Source organism: Pteropus vampyrus, unplaced genomic scaffold, assembly GCF_000151845.1.
Source record: "Pteropus vampyrus isolate Shadow unplaced genomic scaffold, Pvam_2.0 Scaffold170, whole genome shotgun sequence".
Taxonomy (NCBI): Eukaryota; Metazoa; Chordata; class Mammalia; order Chiroptera; family Pteropodidae; genus Pteropus; species Pteropus vampyrus.
Genome location: NW_011888951.1, coordinates 2,624,700 through 2,644,092, shown reverse-complemented (window position 1 = coordinate 2,644,092; position 19,393 = coordinate 2,624,700). Strand labels below are relative to the sequence as shown.

The window sequence follows — 19,393 nt, the reverse complement described above, 5'->3', positions numbered from 1 at the left end:
TTACAAATTGCCAGTTATAAAAACAGTCATGGGGATGTAAAGTACAGCATAAGGAATATAGTCAATAATACTGTAATAACCATGTATGGTGTCAGATGGGTACTAGACTTATTGGGGTGATCATAAGTTACATACATGTCTACTCACTGTTTTACACCTGAAACTAATTGAATATTGTATGTTAACCGTAACTGGAAAAAAATTTTAAGCAAATAAATAAATAAATAGAAGGAAAAAAGTCTCTTTTCAGTTCGTTTTCCCAAATCAGCAACCATATACAATCCACACATGGCATGTGGTTATTGGGACTCATATCTCTTTGGATCTAGAGCAGGCCCCCTTCCTTAATTAACATTTTCCATGCCACTGACTTGGAGACCCAAGGATGAGCCAATGTTGCAAGTCCAAAAGCCAGCTGGTGGCAGAATTCCTTGTTGCCCAGGGAAGATCAGTCTTTGTTCCATTAAGGTTTTCAACTTGGTTAGGTGAGGCCCACCACCTTATGGAAAACAATCTGCTTTACTCGAAGTCCTCCCATTTAAGTGTTAATCTCATCCAAAAATACCTGCAGAGAAACATCCTGAATGTTTATGCAAACATCTGGGCGCTGTGGCCTACTTGATATGATATATAAAATTAACTATCGCAAATATATTTCAGTAAGAATGTGTTGTGGGTCGAATTGTGTCTTCAAAAAGATAGGTTTAGGTCCTAACTCCCAGTACCTATGAACGTGACCTTACTTAGAAATAGGATCATTGCAGTTGTAATTAGTTAACATGAGTCATTCTGGAGTCAGGTAGGCTCTTAATTCAATATAATTGATATCCTTATAAGCACATAAAAAGACATACAGAAAGAGATATGCATAGAGGAAAGGACGTGAATGCAATGTGATGACAGAAGCAGAGATTGGATCTATGGTGCCATAGCCAAGGAATGCCAAAGATTGCTAGCAATACCAAAAGCTAAGAGAAAGACATGGAACAGATTCTCCCTCAGAGTTTCCAGTAGGAACAAATCCTGCCAATATCTTGATTTCTGATTTCTAGCCTCTAGAACTGTGAGAATAAATTTCTACTGCTTAAGCCACCAAGTTTGTGGTACTTTATTACAGCAACCCTGAGAAACTAGTATAGGCAACAGACAAAATATTATGTTCTGATGTCAATTCTTTCTTGTGCTTTCATCAACTTGTGATAAAGTTAGGTTTATGCATGTCTATTTGTTTTCAAATTTTTGAATTGCTTTTTTAATTTTTGGCTATATTAGTCATTTATGTTTACAAAGTCAAGCTATATAATAAAGTATATTTAGGGAAGTCTTACTTCCCCTCAATCCTTCCCATCTTGTTCTTTACCTCCCCAAAATATTTTTAAAAATCAAATATCAAATGGTTGTCTCTGGACAGTAGAATTGTGTTTCCTAACTCTTCTTTGCGGTTTTCAAATCAAGACAAAATAACATGATAAATACATACACACACACATACATATAATGATTTGTCCCACAGGGCCAGCTCAAGTTCCATGATCTCGGTGAAACCTCCCCATAAGTACTTTCTCTTTTCTGAACTTGTACATTGTTTACTATCTATACTGCTCACTTAGCCCTTTGCATCGATCAATAAATAAGTTAAAAAATTAATGCACTGAGATCTGAAGGGCACCATGTTAGATGCTATGGGAACACAATGCGTTATCAGTTAAGTTTTCACGTACAGTGACCTCTTTGATTAAGATATATACTGAAGCAAGAACTTTTTTATATTCTTCATGATAGCCATCACTGCTGACTGATAATACCAAACTCTTTTGCACAAAATGTTAACAAAAAATAATAAAAACTGAAACAGATTGATATAAATCCCTTTAATAAAGTATGTCAATGACAATTTCATTTTTAAATAAATATATTATTAAAAATCATGCAAGAGCATTTTGTTATAATCATTAAGAATGATGTGAGACTGCTATTCCCTCTGCAGAAATGCTATAAACAGATGCAAAATGATCAAAGGCTGATGTAATAATGAATCTCAAGTAAGTGGCATGGCCATCATCCTGTGCCTGTAGGGGAAAATCAATATGGACGCTCTTAGCAATTCTAATTAACTGTTAAACAAGCAGTTAGCAAAAGAAAGGGTTCAATGATGCAAAAGTAAAATTCTAATTATAACAATATATAAGATCATATTCAGAAGAGAAGCCAGCTACATATAACAGTATAGTTGTTCTAGTGTGTATCAGCTGAATATCAGCCATACTTTGATGAAAAATTGCATGTGGAGCTAAAAATGACATTTCTGACCAATTTTTTCAAAGTGTCTTTTTAAAGTATTTTTCATAATAAGAGATTTCCTTTGGTTAATGATGCCTCAGAATATACCCTGAAACATTACTACACTTTTACATTTATATAATTTTTCTGTAAGGCAATTTAGCAATATATTTTAAAAGCTATAAATATGTTTATACCCTTGAACCTAGTAATTCCATTCCTTGAAATTTAATCTTATTAAATAATTAAAAAGGTAAAGATGTCCCTTGTAGTATAATGACAAAGGGAGGAAAAAGGAAATTAGTTAGCATTTGCCTATTTGCATACATTTAAACTTAAAATTATAATTATAATTGTTTAAAAATGATACAAAATTATTGACATATTACCATTATAACTACATGTGATATATATGGTTGACAACTGGAAAAAAGTAGGTATAGTAAAAGCTGTTGTGACAGGATGATAAAAATATAGGGAATTTTCAGCCTCCCATTCCCTCTTACTATTTTCTAAATGTTCTATAATGCTGGGAGCCTCCCTGATCCACAGTAAGTCCTGAAACAAAATACTCAGCAGAGACGTACTAATCATAACCAATTGGTAAAGATGGAGAAAAGCAGGAAGATAAAATTCAGTCTAATTATTTTCTGTCCCCCTCATTGGCCTCCCCAGTCACTGGGCACATTTGGCTGGTAGAAAAGAGAATGAAAAGGGTTCAAAAACTTCCTACAGACTCTTTTGAAACACTGATTTCATAGCAGCTCCCAGAAAGTTGTGAAAAATGAAATTTAACGAACAAAGTACCACTTTAACCTTCATTTCAAGAGGCTTTAATTAAATATTACCACCTAAAAACACACACACTCACTTTTTTCATGTTTTTGTGTTTGTCTAAAACCAGAGCCTGACAAACTAGCAGGAAGAGAAAAACTCCTGATGAGGCAGCAGCTTCCTCATCAACGGGCATTCATTCCACTTGACAAGCAAAGCCCAATGGAATGTTGTCGAAAAATGCTTGTTCTCTTTTCACCTCATCTCTCTTTGGCTTATTTGTTGCTGATCCTATGCTCCAGTTCCCCTTATCTGAATCTCTCTTGTCCTTTCATGCTTAAATTAACATCCGATTTTGGCATCTCAACCTTTTTTGATTACTATTCTAAAAGGCCTACAGAATCAAATGAAAGAAAGCAAAGAAAGTACTTCCAAATAAATGAATGAAATAATTAAAATAAAAACAAATAAGTGAATTGTTTTATCCTTGCCTGTCATTCTGTCAGTTAGATAAAAGCCTAATTTATAAACGCTACATTTAGATTATAACATTATTGCAAATAACCTTCTCTATTGGTTGACTAAGTACAGAACCTATCATATCATGAGAGTATTAACTTTATGACTATGGAGACAGGTTTAAAATTTAAATATATTGTGCTGGCTAAAGATAAGTGTATGGTAAGTGTATTTACTTACCATAATTTCTTCATTTTGAAGCTGCCCCTCTGTGTGTACTAGATCTAAAATACAAATTTAACAGAAATGAGTTAGGAATCAAAGTACATGAGGGATAACTACTGAAATTTATGTTCAGCAAAACACGCTATCTGGTAATCTAAAATTACACCAAATTTACCTGTGTTTTGGCATTTAAATTTAATACAAAAATAGAGATACTTGATAAAAAAAGGTACAAAAGATAAACTACGAGTTATAAAATATCTCTTGTGAGTATAAACATAAGGAAATGTAAATGTAAATTTTAGTAAAGGAATATAAAGGAAGGACTTGATAAAATGTGAAAATCCCTTTTAAGGATCAAGCTACTAACAGCAATTGCAGGCCTAAAAGGAGCCATCTTACTGTTTCCATGAGTAATGACTAAAGCTGTTTCTCAGAGTAAATTTTTACTATGATGCAGAATTCTGTTGCCCTGCTTTGATCTTTACTGGTATCCAACTTTAGAAAATCTTTACTCATATTATTTTAGGACAGATTAATTTATTTGGTCATGAGTTAATCATACCAAACATTTTTTTGGAAACACAAAAGATTTAATTGATGTAATAAAAAATACTGACATTTAGAAATTAATTTTATTTTGTATTAAAATAGTCAGTGTACATAATTTTAAAAGGCACATAGTAAAAAAAGAGAAGTCTCTGGGAAGATTATGTACGACTTTGTTTCCTAACCTTTCTCTGAGGTAACGAAAAATAGTAATCCTCTGCTTGATCTCTCCTTTCTCCTCCAGTCCTGCTTCCTAGAAGTACATATCATTTTCAAATCTTTAAGCTGTTTTTCCGGGAATTATACTATATTTATGTTCCTTTTCTTGATTTGTCAAATTTTTTACTGATTTTATATTATAGCAGATGAAAACTTAGATCTCTTAAACTAATATCCTCTTCCTCTTCCTCCTGCAACTTTTCCCTCCTGCCATCCTCTCAATGTTGAAATCAATTATTTGGTTACATTATTGTCTATATAAATTTTATTTGCTGCTGAAATATGTAATGAATTATGATTACATTTTCTTATTCAACTCTTCCCCCACCAGGAGTTAATAATAAACTCATTTCATTTGCTTAGTTTTTAATTATGAAAAACTGGAAAATTTCAAACATCATAAAAGAAGACAGATCATAACTAACTCCTACATATATATACCCATCATCTAGATTTTATAATTACTAACATTTCACCATACTTGATTTATCTAATTTTTTTTGCTACAGTACTTTAAAGCAAGTCTAAGACATCATGATATTTCACCTCTAAATATTCGATTATCCATCTCTAAATAATAAGAAATGTATATTTTTTACATAATCATACCATTATCATATTAACATTAAAAATAATGCTTTAATATCATATAATACCCAGTCTATACTCAAATTTTCCCACTATCCCCAAAATATTTTCATAGTTGATTTATTCAAATCAGACTTGTCTCTTTTAATCTTGAACTGCTTTCTCTCCCACACACATATTTTTCCCCATGCCACTGACTTATTAAAGAGACCAGGTCAGTTGTCCTGTCAATACAGCGGTCTCCAACATTTTTGGCACCAGGGACCAGTGCTCCTATGAGAATCTAATACCTGATTATCTGAAGTGGGTCTGAGGTGGTGATGCTAGCACTGGGGAGTGGTTGCAAATACAGATGAAGCTTTGCTCACTCGCGCCAACGCTCACCTACTGCTATGCGGCCCAGTTCCTAACAGGCCACAGACTGGTACAGATCCGCTACCCGGGGGTTGGGGACCCCTGCTGTAGAATGTCCCACATTTTGTCATTTTGTGTCCTCATGGTTTCATTTAATTTGTTCTTTTATCCTCCATTATTTCCTATAGCTTGGAAATTAGAGCTAAGGACTTGATTATATTCAGGGTTTGAGGCCTTCATCAAAAGTCTGATGATCTTTGTCTTTTGCTACTTATGAATAAATCATTTGAAAACTGCATGCATGAGCCAGGCTCATTGACCAGTGGACTTTGATAGTGTGACCAGGAATGAACTAGCCTTTGTCAGCATCTATAGATTTTTTTTTTCTGGCGCCATTCAGTTTCCCCAAAGATGAATCCTCCTATCTCCTACCTGGGGCTATAATCTTGGTTGCTGTCATAAACAGCAGAGCACAGGAGGAGTTCCCACTATTCAATACACAAGCTTCCACCTAAATCCCTGTTTCCCTCCATGTCTCAATCACTCTCTCTATTATGCCTGGTAAAAAGAGCCTCAATATTCAATGTTTCAAGTCATTCCTTGGAGTGGTTTGTGGGGGAATGGAGTGGTCACCTAGCTTTATGGGTTAGAAGGTACCTAGGGTTCAAATACTCTGTATATAGATGTTCAACTAATGACCCTTTTCTTCTGGCCAGCGTCTCACTCACATTTCCCATGGTACCATCTGCTTCAAATTCTAGACTTTTCCAGGGTTCTGTTGGGAAAACTGGCTTGCTTCTCAGTGATTTACTCCTTGGCCGGCACTTAAGTTATAACCTACTCCATTCAGCTACAGAAATCACTTCTCCATCTGCGTTTTCTCTTCCACAATATATACCTCTCACATCTGCTTTGATCTCCTGGTTTCTTGTGGGTTTTTTTTGTCCTTGTAGGTTTATGCTTCTTTTTATTCCTTTACTATTATTTTCATGGCATTGTGGGAAGGAAAGAAGATAGCTTCATGAAAGCAATATATGTTTAACTAGAGGCTACTAATTCTGCTGATACTTAAACAGTACCATTAATCAGGAAGGAAAGACAAGAAACTAATATTTATTGTTTGTCTACCATACACCAGACTTCATGATCGCAAAAAACTTAAAAGGTAGGTATCATCTCCATTTTTCAGATAAGGATTCAGAAACTCAGAAACATTAAGTAACATGTTAACAGTTATATAACTACTAAGTAAAGAAGCAGTCTTGTGGCAAACCTGGGTTTTTCTAGGCTCTAAATATGTCACAAGAATCATTCAGGTCATCTGTTTTCACCAAAATGCAGACTTATTGGAAACAGAGTTAAAGAACAATTCTCTACTCCCTCATGCTCAGAAAAATGCTGGTGAAACAAGCACATACCTCTTTCAATCCACTGCTCAAAGTCAACTGGCTCTGTAGAGGTACTCTTTTCAATCCTCAAGGTTCGCACTGACATTGTAAATAAACAAAATAAGTAAAGTAGTATCTACATGATTCTATGTTCTGTCCCTCTATTCCTTTTTTCCTGTGTCTGAGACTGTCAGGCATTGGTGGGACTACACAAAGAACTGGGATCAGGAACACCATGTTCTGAAAATAATTCACTTACTCTGTTTTTCTATAAGTCCCCATAGTAAAATACAGTCTTGTGTCACTGTAATCTTACAAGTGTTTGCGAGCATACAACATAGAGCTAGTGGAGCCTTTCTGAATTTGGTATCACCAAGATTTTTTTTCTATACAGATAATAATAATAATAACAGTAGTAGTCTTGGTCATAAATCTTTACAGAGAATCTACTATGTATGAGTCAGGCATATTTATTCATTTACTCTTGACTACAATCTTATGAGAATAGTATTACTAACCTACTTTACTGATGAGGAAACAGGCTTAGAGAAATCAGGCAACTTAGAGAAGTCAGGTAAAGTGTTAAAAAATATAGAGGTAGCAAGTGCCAGAACTGAACTTTAAATTTTAGGTCTGTCGGACACCAGAGCCTCTACAATTGATGACAAGTGAAACTTAACAAGACAGCAGTCATCTTCCTTCTGCAATGATTTTTCTCCATTACCCTAACCCAGCCCCGACTACACCAGACCGATTTATCCCCTTCTCTGTTCTGTGATCGGTGGAGGCGGGATGAGGACCCCTGTGGACTGCACCACGTGGACTCGCTTGTCCAATGGCTACTGGTTTGATCTAGCCAATTGGAGACACTGGGAGGAAATTGGAGGGCAGTGGGGAAGTAGAGCAGGTTGTTTTTTCTCTACTCCCTTCCTGCTTCACTGCCATGTCTTTGAAAGTGGTTATGTCCCTTCATGATTAAAGCTCCTGACAGGCAAGGCCGTTATTTACAGGCTCTGGCTCTCGCTGGACTCCAGTAACACTACTTCCTACCCTTGGCCCAGGGGTGGAAATGGTTTCCTGCTGTAGCCAGTTTCTGGGTGTCTCACCATCCTTGGTTTATTCCCTTAAGCCAGAACATAATTTTGTAGGTAATCCCATCAATCAAGTCTCTTCATTTGAACCATCTGAAATGTTTTCTGTTTCCTACCATGATTCTGTCAGATATACTTTATCCTTAAATAAACATAAGGCAGGATTAGAATGATGTTACAATGGGAGACTCTCCTCCTAAATCCCTCAGAAAATCTCATTATTAGTAGAAAAATCAAAATTATCCAATATAAATAATCAGGGTTATCATATTTTCAGAAAGAATTTGACAGAGAACTCCAAGCCAAATAAATCTGTAATAAATATATCAAGGAACCTGGCATTCTGGCAAGCTGGCTTTTTATGTTCATAATAGGGTCTTTTGCCAAAGACTTTCACATAGTAAATTGCATGGAAATTATTATGTGCTTTGGAAGGGTTTCAAATTTGGAGTTTCAGAGAGTCTAACTGTGCTTAAGGCAGTTAACCCATACTTTCCACTCTCCCACTGCAATAAAACTGGATTCCATGATGCAAAGAAAATTAGTGTTTTGCCAAAAGTTTACATATGTGCTCTCTGCCTATAGAGAAATTAAAAGATGATAAAAATTAATGTATGATTTGCTTACCAAAGTAACTTTGGATTACAAGCCTTTCAATCCTCACATGTTTGTGAAAACAAACAATGAACTCTTGGGGGAACATTCCTGTGGTGGTCCAAAATGTTTCTAAATTCCTATTGTTAATTTTAAAGAAAAAGAGAAAGGAATAGCCAAATAAAAATTATACATTCACAAAATTCTAGTGAATAAGTATTTAAAAAAATAAATGACCCTTGGATTCTTGCAATCCTTTTCTAACTGTTCATTCTGCCTCTAATATTTCCCCAACTTTAATAGTTCTTCTTCACTACTACCAGATATATTTCCTAAAAACACAGAAACAGAATTTATGTCACTCTTATCGAAAAGCCTTCAGTGGCCCCTTATTGCCTATAAATGTAAATGTATTAGTATGGCATTTTATGACCTGTACAATCTGGTCCCATCATTAAAGTACTATCTCCTCTCCCATCACGATATCATCTCCCATCACTGTAGTCATAGCGAGCCAGATAAAATTCTGCAAACAAGTCATGCAGGCTCATGCTCCTGTGCCTTATTACATATGTAATAAATTCCACTGTATAATGTATTTTTTTCCCATTAAGCAGTGTCTTTCAAAAAAATTAAAAGAAAAAAAGGTTTTATTTATATTTACCCAAATATTTACCGTTTCCAATGTATCAACTTTCTTCCTGTAGATTTGAATTTTCATTTAGTATTATAATCACTTCAACTACAGTACTTCCTTTAGCATTTCCTGTGATGTTGGTCTACTTGTGATGAATAAAATGTCTTTATTCTATCCTAATTTTTGAAGGATATTTTAGCTAGATATAGAATTCTGGTCTGACAGGGGTTTTTGGGGGGTGGGTCTCTCTTTTCCAGCATTAAAAAATATTGTTGCATTGTTATCTGGACTCAACTGTTTGTGGTACAAAGTCAGCTGTAACAGGTACTACTGTTCCCCTGTATTTAATGTATTTTTTTCTCTAGCTGTTTAAAAATTTTTTCTTTATTTTTATTTTTTAGCAGATATAGTCTCTTTGTATTTACCCTGGTTGAGGTTTGCTGAGTTTCTTGGATTTGTAAGTTGGCATTTTTTAATAAGATTGGGGAAATCTGGCCAAAAAGTAGAAATAACCCAGATATCCATCAGCTGATAAATGGATAAATAAAATGTGCTATATACATACAATAGACTATTATTTGGCAATAAAAAGAAATGAAGCACTGATATGTGCTATAATATGAATAAACTTGAAAACATGTAAGTGAAAGAAGCCAGTCACAAAAGACCACATATGTATGATTTCATTTATATGAAATGTCTGAATAGGCAAATCTATAGACACAGAAAGTAGATTGGTGGGGATAGGGAGGAGACAGGGTAATTTCAATAGGTTCTGAAATTTCTTTTTAGGGTGATCAAATGTTCTAAAATTGATTGTGCAGATGGTTATATAACTCTTGTGAATATACTGGAAGCCAATGAATTGTACACTTTAAATAGGTGAATTGTATGGCATGTGAATAATATGTTAGTAAAGATGTTAAGAAAAAGAAAAAAAAAGAAGCAGGTTTCCTAACTCACAATTCTGGGTTTTTAATACTATGCTTAATATTTCATAATTTTAAAATTTACATTTTTATGGTTTTAAATATTATTTAAATAAATTTAATGGCTTTTGATTGCCCTATGTTCTTTCTCGGGTGCTTTTAATGAACAAAACCAATATAATAACATCAAATAGTATGCAGCGACATATGGATTTAAAAATGACATATAACAATCCTCATTATTAGGTATAATAAAGTCATGAAAATAGTAGTTTTCTTTAAATGAGGCTTTACAGCTAATGACTTTAATATCTATTACCTCATATGATTTTTTCATAACTCTGAGATAATCAGGGAAGGTAACGTTAATCCCATTTTTCAGACCTGAAAACTGAGGCTCAAAGAGTAACGCATATACTTTTAGCCCAAGATAACATATATAGTTCACTTATTCAGGAATTTTAACTGTAAATCTAGTATTCTTCTACATTATCCCAAAAGGACTAATTCTCTAATTTTTCTGTTAATTTGTTTTTTTCTAATGCAGAGCTTCTTTTCTCCTTTTTCACTGATGTATAAAATGCCAGATGGCAAAAGTAGAGTCAAGGGCAAATAAAAATATCATCACTTTCTTTAATTCTCATTTCTGGGAAATAGAAAGTTGGAAGCACTGTCTTGTAGGGGCAAATTTATAGCACTGTTTTCTCTAAATAATTCTATGGTTACTTCCATTTAGATTAACCAATGTATGAGCAGAGAATAATTTTTATATCTACCATATAAAGTCTAATTCTATTTGTTGGAAATGTATATGAATTAAAAGTCTCTGATGTGCTCTATTCAGTTATGAGGTAACTACTTTTATTTCATAAGGTTTTCTGTATTAAGGGTTTTGTCTAACCTAAAAAATATTACATCCTTAACCATTCATTAATATGCACTGATATGTGGAAAGATCTATATTTCTGACAAACAACTTGAGGCAAATCTTTATAGGTATATGTATTCTCACACCAGTTCCCACATTAATTTCCCTACTCCCAGGCAGAGTGGGATAAATAACTATTACCTGAATTTCAGAAAGTAAAACATTAAGAAGGATTAAGAACAGGCAAAAAACCAAAAAAAAAAACCAGATAGTAAGTTTTTGATGCAAACTTTAAGTTTGAGTTATCATTGTGTAGTACAAAGAACCCCAAACTAGGAGTTAGAAGATATGGGTGTTAATTTTGATTCTGCTAATTGGTTATCTGTGTGATTTCGAGCAAGTCATTTTACCTCTGAGGTTGAAAATCCTTTTTTTTTTTTTTTGCCTTTTATTCCCTAAGCTTACAATGTGGGTCAAATAACAAAACATTTAGGAAACTATAAAGTCCTATGCAAATGTAAAGTAACTTATGCATATATGTATGTGTATGTGTAAATACTCAGCTACTCTCCAGTATTAGCTGAGTTTAATATTTGATGGTCTATCTCAACCTACTCAACAAATATTTTAAGACACTGTGGAGTTAAAGATGAATAAGTCACTGTTGCTGACTTCTAGGAATTTGCAGTTAAGAGACAAACATTAAAGAGGAGTAATTATATAATAAAGAGATAAATAAGGTAATAGAGGTATATACTGAATTCTACTGAAGTTCCAACAAAAAAGGTAAACTCATTCTACTTGAGGAAAAGAGACAGATATCAAAGAGGAAATAACAATTAGGTTTAAAGGAAGAGTTTGAGTTGTTAATATTTATCCAGATACATGGGCTTCACAACAGAACACAAAGAACAAGATCTGTGTTACAAATGGCTCCGCCTTCAATAGTTAAAACTAATACTTGACCTCTCTCACATGTCTAAAATGAAAGGTTTAGATAAGATGAACTCCTAAGTCCTTCCAGCTCTAAAATTATAAGGTTCTATGAGTCAAACTCTAGTCACTATACAAATACCAAGAAAGAGAACTCGAGAGAGTAATAAAATAGCCAGAGTTCTCCCGTTAATTACTTTTTCTTGGAATTTAAAAGTCTGAGAATGATATTTATCTCTATCCAGAATAAGCTCTAGCACAGTGAAGAGTAGAAACTGGAATAATATCAAGAAGCTGAGAAGCAAACTATGCAGGTGGATAACAAGAAATGAAACATTTGGTTTAGAAAAGATATTGCTTCGATTAATAAGGAAATAGGCAATACATAGGAAATTACAATGTTTATATTCCTATTTACTAAGAAAAATTTGGAATAAAACCATAACCAGATATTAAAGTGTGCACTTGTACAAAATGACATCGTTATTGTTTGAAGTTTTGCCCTGTTAAACCACTTTTTAAAAAAACTGTCTGTATAAAAAGGTCAGTTTAGGCATTATCAAGAAAAGCATCAAAAACCTAAATATATACAACTGAATTAGTTTCAGAAATGGTGCCAAAGGTGGATATTGTCAGGTACTATCTATGTCACCAAATGTTTATTAAACTATGTTTAACAGTGCTAATTGTTATAAAACACAGTCCCAGTACTCAAGGAGTTCACTGACCTAATATCAAGACGTTAAAGAAGAAAGAATAATAACTCTTACCCATCAATCATATTTTCAGGGGGGTGTTTTTCATCACTTGATGTAGCTAAAATCACTTCAGCCCCCTCAGAGCTCAAACAGAGATCAACTTTTCTCATCTTGAAGTGTTTAACCTGCAAATAAAACAGTAACAACAAAAGCAACTTATTAATTCTCTGCACTTTAACTGAGAAAAGGAAGAACGCCTGTTGCCTAGCACACAGCTTAACAACCAAGCTATTCAACAAGTGGTAGGGATTCTAACATGTTTATTTACATAAGTAGACTTCTGACCTCTCACAGGAATAATCTGTAAGATATGAGTATTTCTAATACTCTACTCCATAAAACAAGTTCTTGACTACTCTGAAATCATTTTTCTGCTTCTAAAATTAAAAACTCTCAATAATTATGCAGAAAGTTAACAAGTTAAGGTGATATAAATTAGTGGGTAAATTTTTTAAAGTTATATTTATGAAATTAAAAAAATACTTGGAGCATAAAAACAGATTCTTTGTGACTATTTATACATTTATCAATGAAGTAGCAAACAAATATTATTTACATCTTAAAGGACACTTCTGTTGTATGGTAATATTTTAAGTTTAATGGTAATATTCTGAAAGGATATTATTGAGTTCGACTATGAACCTTGGTGAGTAAGACAGAAAGAAGACAGAGAAGATTCTATCTGATCTCACTCACCCTCCTCCTTGATCTGGTGGGCACAAATCAATATATAGGTACAAAGTGACTGGAAAAGCTGTATCTACAAAGAATCAAAAGAACATTCAGAAAAGTGAGAAAAGCTTCCAATACCCTTCTTACCCTGACCCCAGTCTAACTTTTCAAAAAAAAAAAAAAAAACTATTTCAAATAAACAAATGACAAAGTACAAAGAATATTACACATATTAAACAACTATGTATCACTGCTTAGATTTTTAAAATGTTAACATTTTTGCCATATCTATTTGAAAAAATTTTTTGAGAAATATGTAGCCCTTACCTGGCCCTATTCCCTTCCTTAATGAATATCCTTCCTGACTATATTTTTATACCATTATCATATATTTAATGCATAAGTATCATATATATATCTCCAAAAAATAGGTACTGTTCTTTGAAAACTTAGGTGTTTTTGCAATGTATATATCCTTTTGCTACTTGCTTTTTTCATTTTGACTGCTGTAAGGTATTTCTCCATTGCTCTAATGATGGATATTTAGGTCGGTTTCCAATTTTGCTATTATAAACAAATTTGCAATGCACATCTTAGGCACATGTGGGAGAAAGTCTTTCTGATAAAAGAATTTCTTTATAGAAGAAAAATTGCAGAAACTTAGAATCAGTATATCTTCAAGTCAATAATTGATCAATTTGATCTCTAAATTATAACAATTTATAGTACCATGAGCAGTGTATGAGAGTCTCTGTTTCCTCATATTCTAACAATCACCTACTTGGTATCTCATTGGTGTGAAATGGTATCTCGATAAGATTTCTATTTGTATTGCCAAGATTATAACTGAGATTGAATACTGTTCCTTATGTTTATGGGCCATTCAGGCCTCTTCTTCTGTTATTTGCTTTTTCTTATCCTTTGCTCATTTTTCTATTGGATTATTCTTTCAAAAAAAATTTGTCCATTTGTTTTTGATTTATAGGTATTTTTAAAACAGAATATTCTGTATATAAATCCTTTGTTATATTGTTTTGTAAATATCTTCTACTCTGTGGCTTGATTTTTTTTTTTAACTTTGCTTTTTTTTGTTTTGTTTTGTTTTGATGTGTAAAAGTTACCCCCACACACACACTCCCTTTGTTAATGAACTATAACACTCATCCAGAAAAGAACACAAATCACAAGTATATAGCACAATAAATTTTCACAAAGTAGACATATCCAGATAACCACTACCCAGGTAAAGAAATAGAACATTATCAGCAATTGAGAAGTCCTCCTTATGCCCCTTTTCAATCATGACCCCACCTTCTTTCCCAAAGGTAAGCATGGTCCTTATTTCTAACACTATAGATTCATTTTGCCTGAACTTCATATACATGTAATCATACAGTTTATACTCATTGGTATCTGGCTTCACTCATTATTATATTTTTGAAATGCATCCACGTTGTTGTGTGTAACTAAGTAGAGCTACATCTTAGCCCTCATCCAGCTTCATTCCTGATTAAAAAAAAAAAAAAAAATCAGCCCCTAAGTGGAGCTTCACAGGCAAACTGGGTATAAACTAAAGCAAAGAAAGATTTTTGTGACCTCAGGTACTTACATCCCAAAGACCTCATGAAAGAGGGAACTGATCTCACTCCTGAATATCAGAAATCAGAGGTAAACTGAAACTATTTAAATAAAACTACAACTCAGTCCAATTCCAGTACAATTCGGAGCCAGACTGAAGTGTTCTGCCCCTTATCCCAGCTCCTAAACAAAGAAAATTGTGTGTTCTCTCTGGGGAAAAATCACTATATACTTTTGTGTCTGTTCTTTTAAACGTAATGTCCAGCATACAGTCGTCTGAAGCAGATCTATAGTTGACTCAGGTTCTGGAATTAGCAGACAGAGATAAAGATAAATACTATAAATTTGTTAGAGAATTTAGTAAAAAGATGCACAGATGGGTGAACAGAAAGGGAAGTTTAGCAGAGAAGTGGAAACTCTGAAACACAAAATGGAAAATCTAGAACTGAAAAATGTCATACCTGAAATAAAGATTTCAATAGATGGGCCTAACATCATACTAGAACCAGCATATGAAAGAGTCATTGAACTTAAAGATAGTCCAATAAAAATGATCCAAAGTGAAACACAGAGAAAAAAAATGAAAATAACAGAACAGAGCATCAGATACATGTGAAACATAATCAAACTATTCTGATACATGTAATTGGAGTCCCAGAAGGAGAGGAGAAAGAGAATATAGTGTAGAAGAAAACTATAAAGAGATATGACTGAAATTTTTCTAAAATATATAAAAGACATAAACTCACAGATCCAAGAAGTTCATCAACCCTTAGTTGGATAAATACAAAGAGGATCCCACCTAGTCTCACCTTAGTGAATTGCTGCAATTTAAAGAAAAGAGGAAAGGGGGAAAGGCAGTCAAAATAAAAAACACATAATATCAAGGCAAACAATAAGAATCAGAATTGACTTCTCATCAGAAACAATGGAAGCCAAAAGACAATGGAATGACATCTCTAAAGTGCTAAAAGATAAAAAATAGAATTCTATATCCAGCAAAAACATCCTTCAAAAGTGAAAGCAAAATAAAGATATTTTCAGGCAAACAAAAGCTGAAAGTATTTGTTACCAGTAGATCCACACTACAAAAAAATATTAAAGGAAGTTCTGTAGGCTAAAGGGTAATGATTCCAGGTTGAATCCTGACTGTATCAGAATGAAGAGCACAGGAAAGAGTAAATATATTGCTAACATAAAAGAATATTTTTAAAAAATTATAAGACTATTGACTAAAGAAAAAAATAGCAATGAATGATAGGGATTTAATGGATGTAGAAGTAATAAATACAAGAATAATACAGAAGGCGAGAAGTTAAATGAGACTTTCTATAAAGTACTTTTGTAAAGTTCTTACATTGAACATGAAGTGATATATATTAATTCAAAGTAGACAAGGATGTTAAGGCTGCATGTTGTAATCCTAGGATTAGAAAAAAGTCATTACTAAAAACCATAAAACAAAGAGTTATAGGAAGACAGCAACAGAGAAGAAAAAATGGGATACCATAAAAATACCTGATTAATCTGAAAGAAGGCCAAAAAAGAGAACAAAAGAATAAAGACAAATATAAAATAAATGACCAGATTGTTTTAAGCACAAATACATCAATTGTTCCATTAAATGTTGATAAACTGAACACTACATTATCAGACTGAATTTAAAAACCCAACTAGATACACTTTTCAAGAGACACATTCTAAATATATGAATAGACTGAAAATGAAAAGATAGGAATAATAAGTATTAATATCTGGTAAGGTAAATTCCTCTACTTAATTTTAAAATTTGTTTACTTCTATGCTTTGTACCTTATTAGAAACAGTTAAGTTACAGAAAAAAAAACATTTTTTGAAATGTTGATTGCAATTCAATTCCATTTATAGATTAATCTAGAGAGAATATCATATTTATAACAATAAAATTCATGGTCGGGATTATCTCTTCATTTAAGACTTAAGTCCCTAAATTGTTTTATAGTTTTCTCCAAACATATCTTCACCTCTTTTGTTAGATTTATTCTTAGATGCCTTATGGTTTCTATCACTATTGTACAGGGGCTCTTTTAAAAACACTACTTTTTAAAAATCTTATTCTTTATCACACAAGAAATATTTCTAACATTTCACCTTTAAATGTAATGTTCACTGAAGGTTCTGTTAGACACTGTTCATTGGGTTACAGAAATTCCCTTCTAGTTTGCTATTTTTCTTTTAACCACAATAAGCATTGAGTTTTATCAAATGCTCATCTAACATTTACTAAGATGATCGAATACCCTTCTCTACAGGTTGAAAATGTGATCAATTAAATCAAGATTTCTAATGTTACAACATCCCCAGTTTATAGCCTAAAGTCTATTTATGATGACTTACGTATATTATTTTTATCCATAGTTGTATTCAGTTTGCTAATATTTTATTTGTAATTTTTGCAAATATATTTCTAAGTGAGATTGGCCAATAAATTTCCTTTGTTATTCAGTCCATGTCTAGTTTTGGAATAAATATATACTCCCAACATAAAGAAGTTGGAGAGCTCCCCCCCTTTTCCAGCTGTTGGGACAAGTTTTATAAGATAGGGGTTACATGATCCTGTAAACCTGATATAGTGTTTGTACATAGATTTTTTTTTTTTTTTTACTATTTCAAGATCAATAGTTTTCTACACCTTCTTGAGACAATTTTGAAATTAATATTTTGTAGAGAATTATCCATTTCTTCTTTTTATATTTATTGGCATAAAGTTCACTTTTGTTGTAATTTTAAAATCTGATAGTGTTAAAAGCTGTGGTAAGATTGGTCAAAAAAAAGGCATATATTCTAATATTTTTATTTGTGCCTTTTTTTCTTGCTTTTAATACTACTGGAACCAGAGGACTGGTGTGGGAGGAACATTGTTAACCCCTAGTTTGAAGAGAAGAAAGATCATGAATTCCTAGAAATACATTGATGAACTTGGATGTTAATTCTCAACAAATTTCTAAAATTATTAAATTCCATCACTAAAATGAAGGCCTTGAAAAGGTATATGAGACAGTAAAACAGAAAGCAGTAGTTACATAAGTTCACAAACGTTATACCATACCTATACATTTTTGTTTGTTTGATAGACTTACTACATGTTCTGAATATTTCAACAAAACTTCAAAGTTTCTCAATATACCCTGTGGACTAGATGGAGACATGTGAGTTGACTGACAGGCAGTACTTTAGGTAGATATTTATAACTCTCTGAATGGCTATACTAAAAGAATGATAATGGAAAAAATTAACTACATAAGACCTTTATCCTTAATCTCAACCTTATTATTAATTAAGGATATCTTTATCTCATTCAACTTTTTTATTAAGGATAGAAAAAGTATGCTTATCAATTTTGCAGATGACACAAATCTGGGATGTCAGCTAATATGCTAGATAACACAATCAGCATCCAAAAAGACGTAAGCAAGCTAGAAATATGGGCTGCAATGAATAAGATATTTAGTAAAGATAACAGTCAAGGCGTATCCTCAAACATAAAAAAATCAATCACACTAGGATTGGTCTAGATCAGGATTGGCAAACTACTGCCTGTGAGCCAAATCTAGCCAGCCACCTGTTTTTGTATAGTCAATGTGCTAAGAATGCCTTTTATTTTAAAATACTTTTAAAAGTAAAATATTTTGTGACACATGAAAATTATATGAAATTACGTGCAATTCACACTTCAGTCTCCCTGAAGTTTTATTGGAATATGGCCAACATTCATTCATTTATACATTGTCCATGGCTACCTTTGTCTATAGACAGAAGTGAGTAGCTATGACAAAGAGTATAAGGCTCGTAAAGCCTAAATATTATTACCAGGACCTTTAAAGAGAAAGTTTGCTGATCATTGATCTACATATATAAAAAGTATAGGTTTGGTTCATTACAAAGTCACTATAAGGCAGGAGTGCACTGTATCTGACCTCAAAGGTAAACGAATGGATCTCAGATATTAACAGAGTTAAGGAGGAACTACATTCAGTTAGAAATTTTGAACTCCAACTAAGCACCACGTACTATGCTAGTGATGCAAACATGACCACAAACTAAGATAAAGGCAGTGACTAAGACTTGGTTCTTGCTTTAAAGCTCAGAGTCAAGGAGGATGGACAAGCATGAAACTAACATTATGTGCTAATAGTGTGACCTACATCCAGAATACTGTATTCAGTTCTGAACAGTATATTTTAAGGAAGACATTACCAGTCTTGGTATTATTTAAAGGAGAGCAAAAAGTTTGTGATAATCTATATACTGTTACATAAAGTTGAAAGAATAGGGGCTGAAATGTCTCAAGAGAGGTAAGAGATACATGACCACAATTTTTAATATCACAAGTGTTCACAAATGGAAAAAGAATTAGAATTTCTTTTTTTTACAACTGTAAGTGGGAGAACTAGACTCAACAAATACACATTTTAAGCAGGAAGACATCATAGATATAAAAACTTTCTGGCAAAGTAA

General features: G+C 33.0%; 1 protein-coding gene across 8 annotated transcripts in view; it reads right to left on the bottom strand.

Annotated features, from left to right (window-relative positions):
* Positions 1-19,393, bottom strand: part of HSPB11 (heat shock protein family B (small) member 11) — a 47,678-nt gene that overhangs the window by 25,402 nt on the left and 2,883 nt on the right. For 5 of the 8 annotated variants that reach the window (XM_011370445.2, XM_023536825.1, XM_011370449.2 and 2 more), the window contains exons 2-7: positions 13,343-13,406; positions 12,659-12,771; positions 8,555-8,661; positions 6,867-6,935; positions 3,754-3,797; positions 1,853-2,069 (exon numbers count right to left, since the gene is read on the bottom strand). In XM_011370445.2, the coding sequence (XP_011368747.1) occupies positions 1,953-2,069; positions 3,754-3,797; positions 6,867-6,935; positions 8,555-8,661; positions 12,659-12,756 (435 nt within the window). In that variant the 5' untranslated portion in view covers positions 12,757-12,771; positions 13,343-13,406 and the 3' untranslated portion in view covers positions 1,853-1,952. Of the gene's footprint in view, positions 1-1,852; positions 2,070-3,753; positions 3,798-6,866; positions 6,936-8,554; positions 8,662-12,658; positions 12,772-13,342; positions 13,407-19,393 lie in introns of those variants that run through there. The other 3 variants (XM_023536827.1, XM_011370451.2, XM_023536826.1) reach the window with 1 other exon arrangement.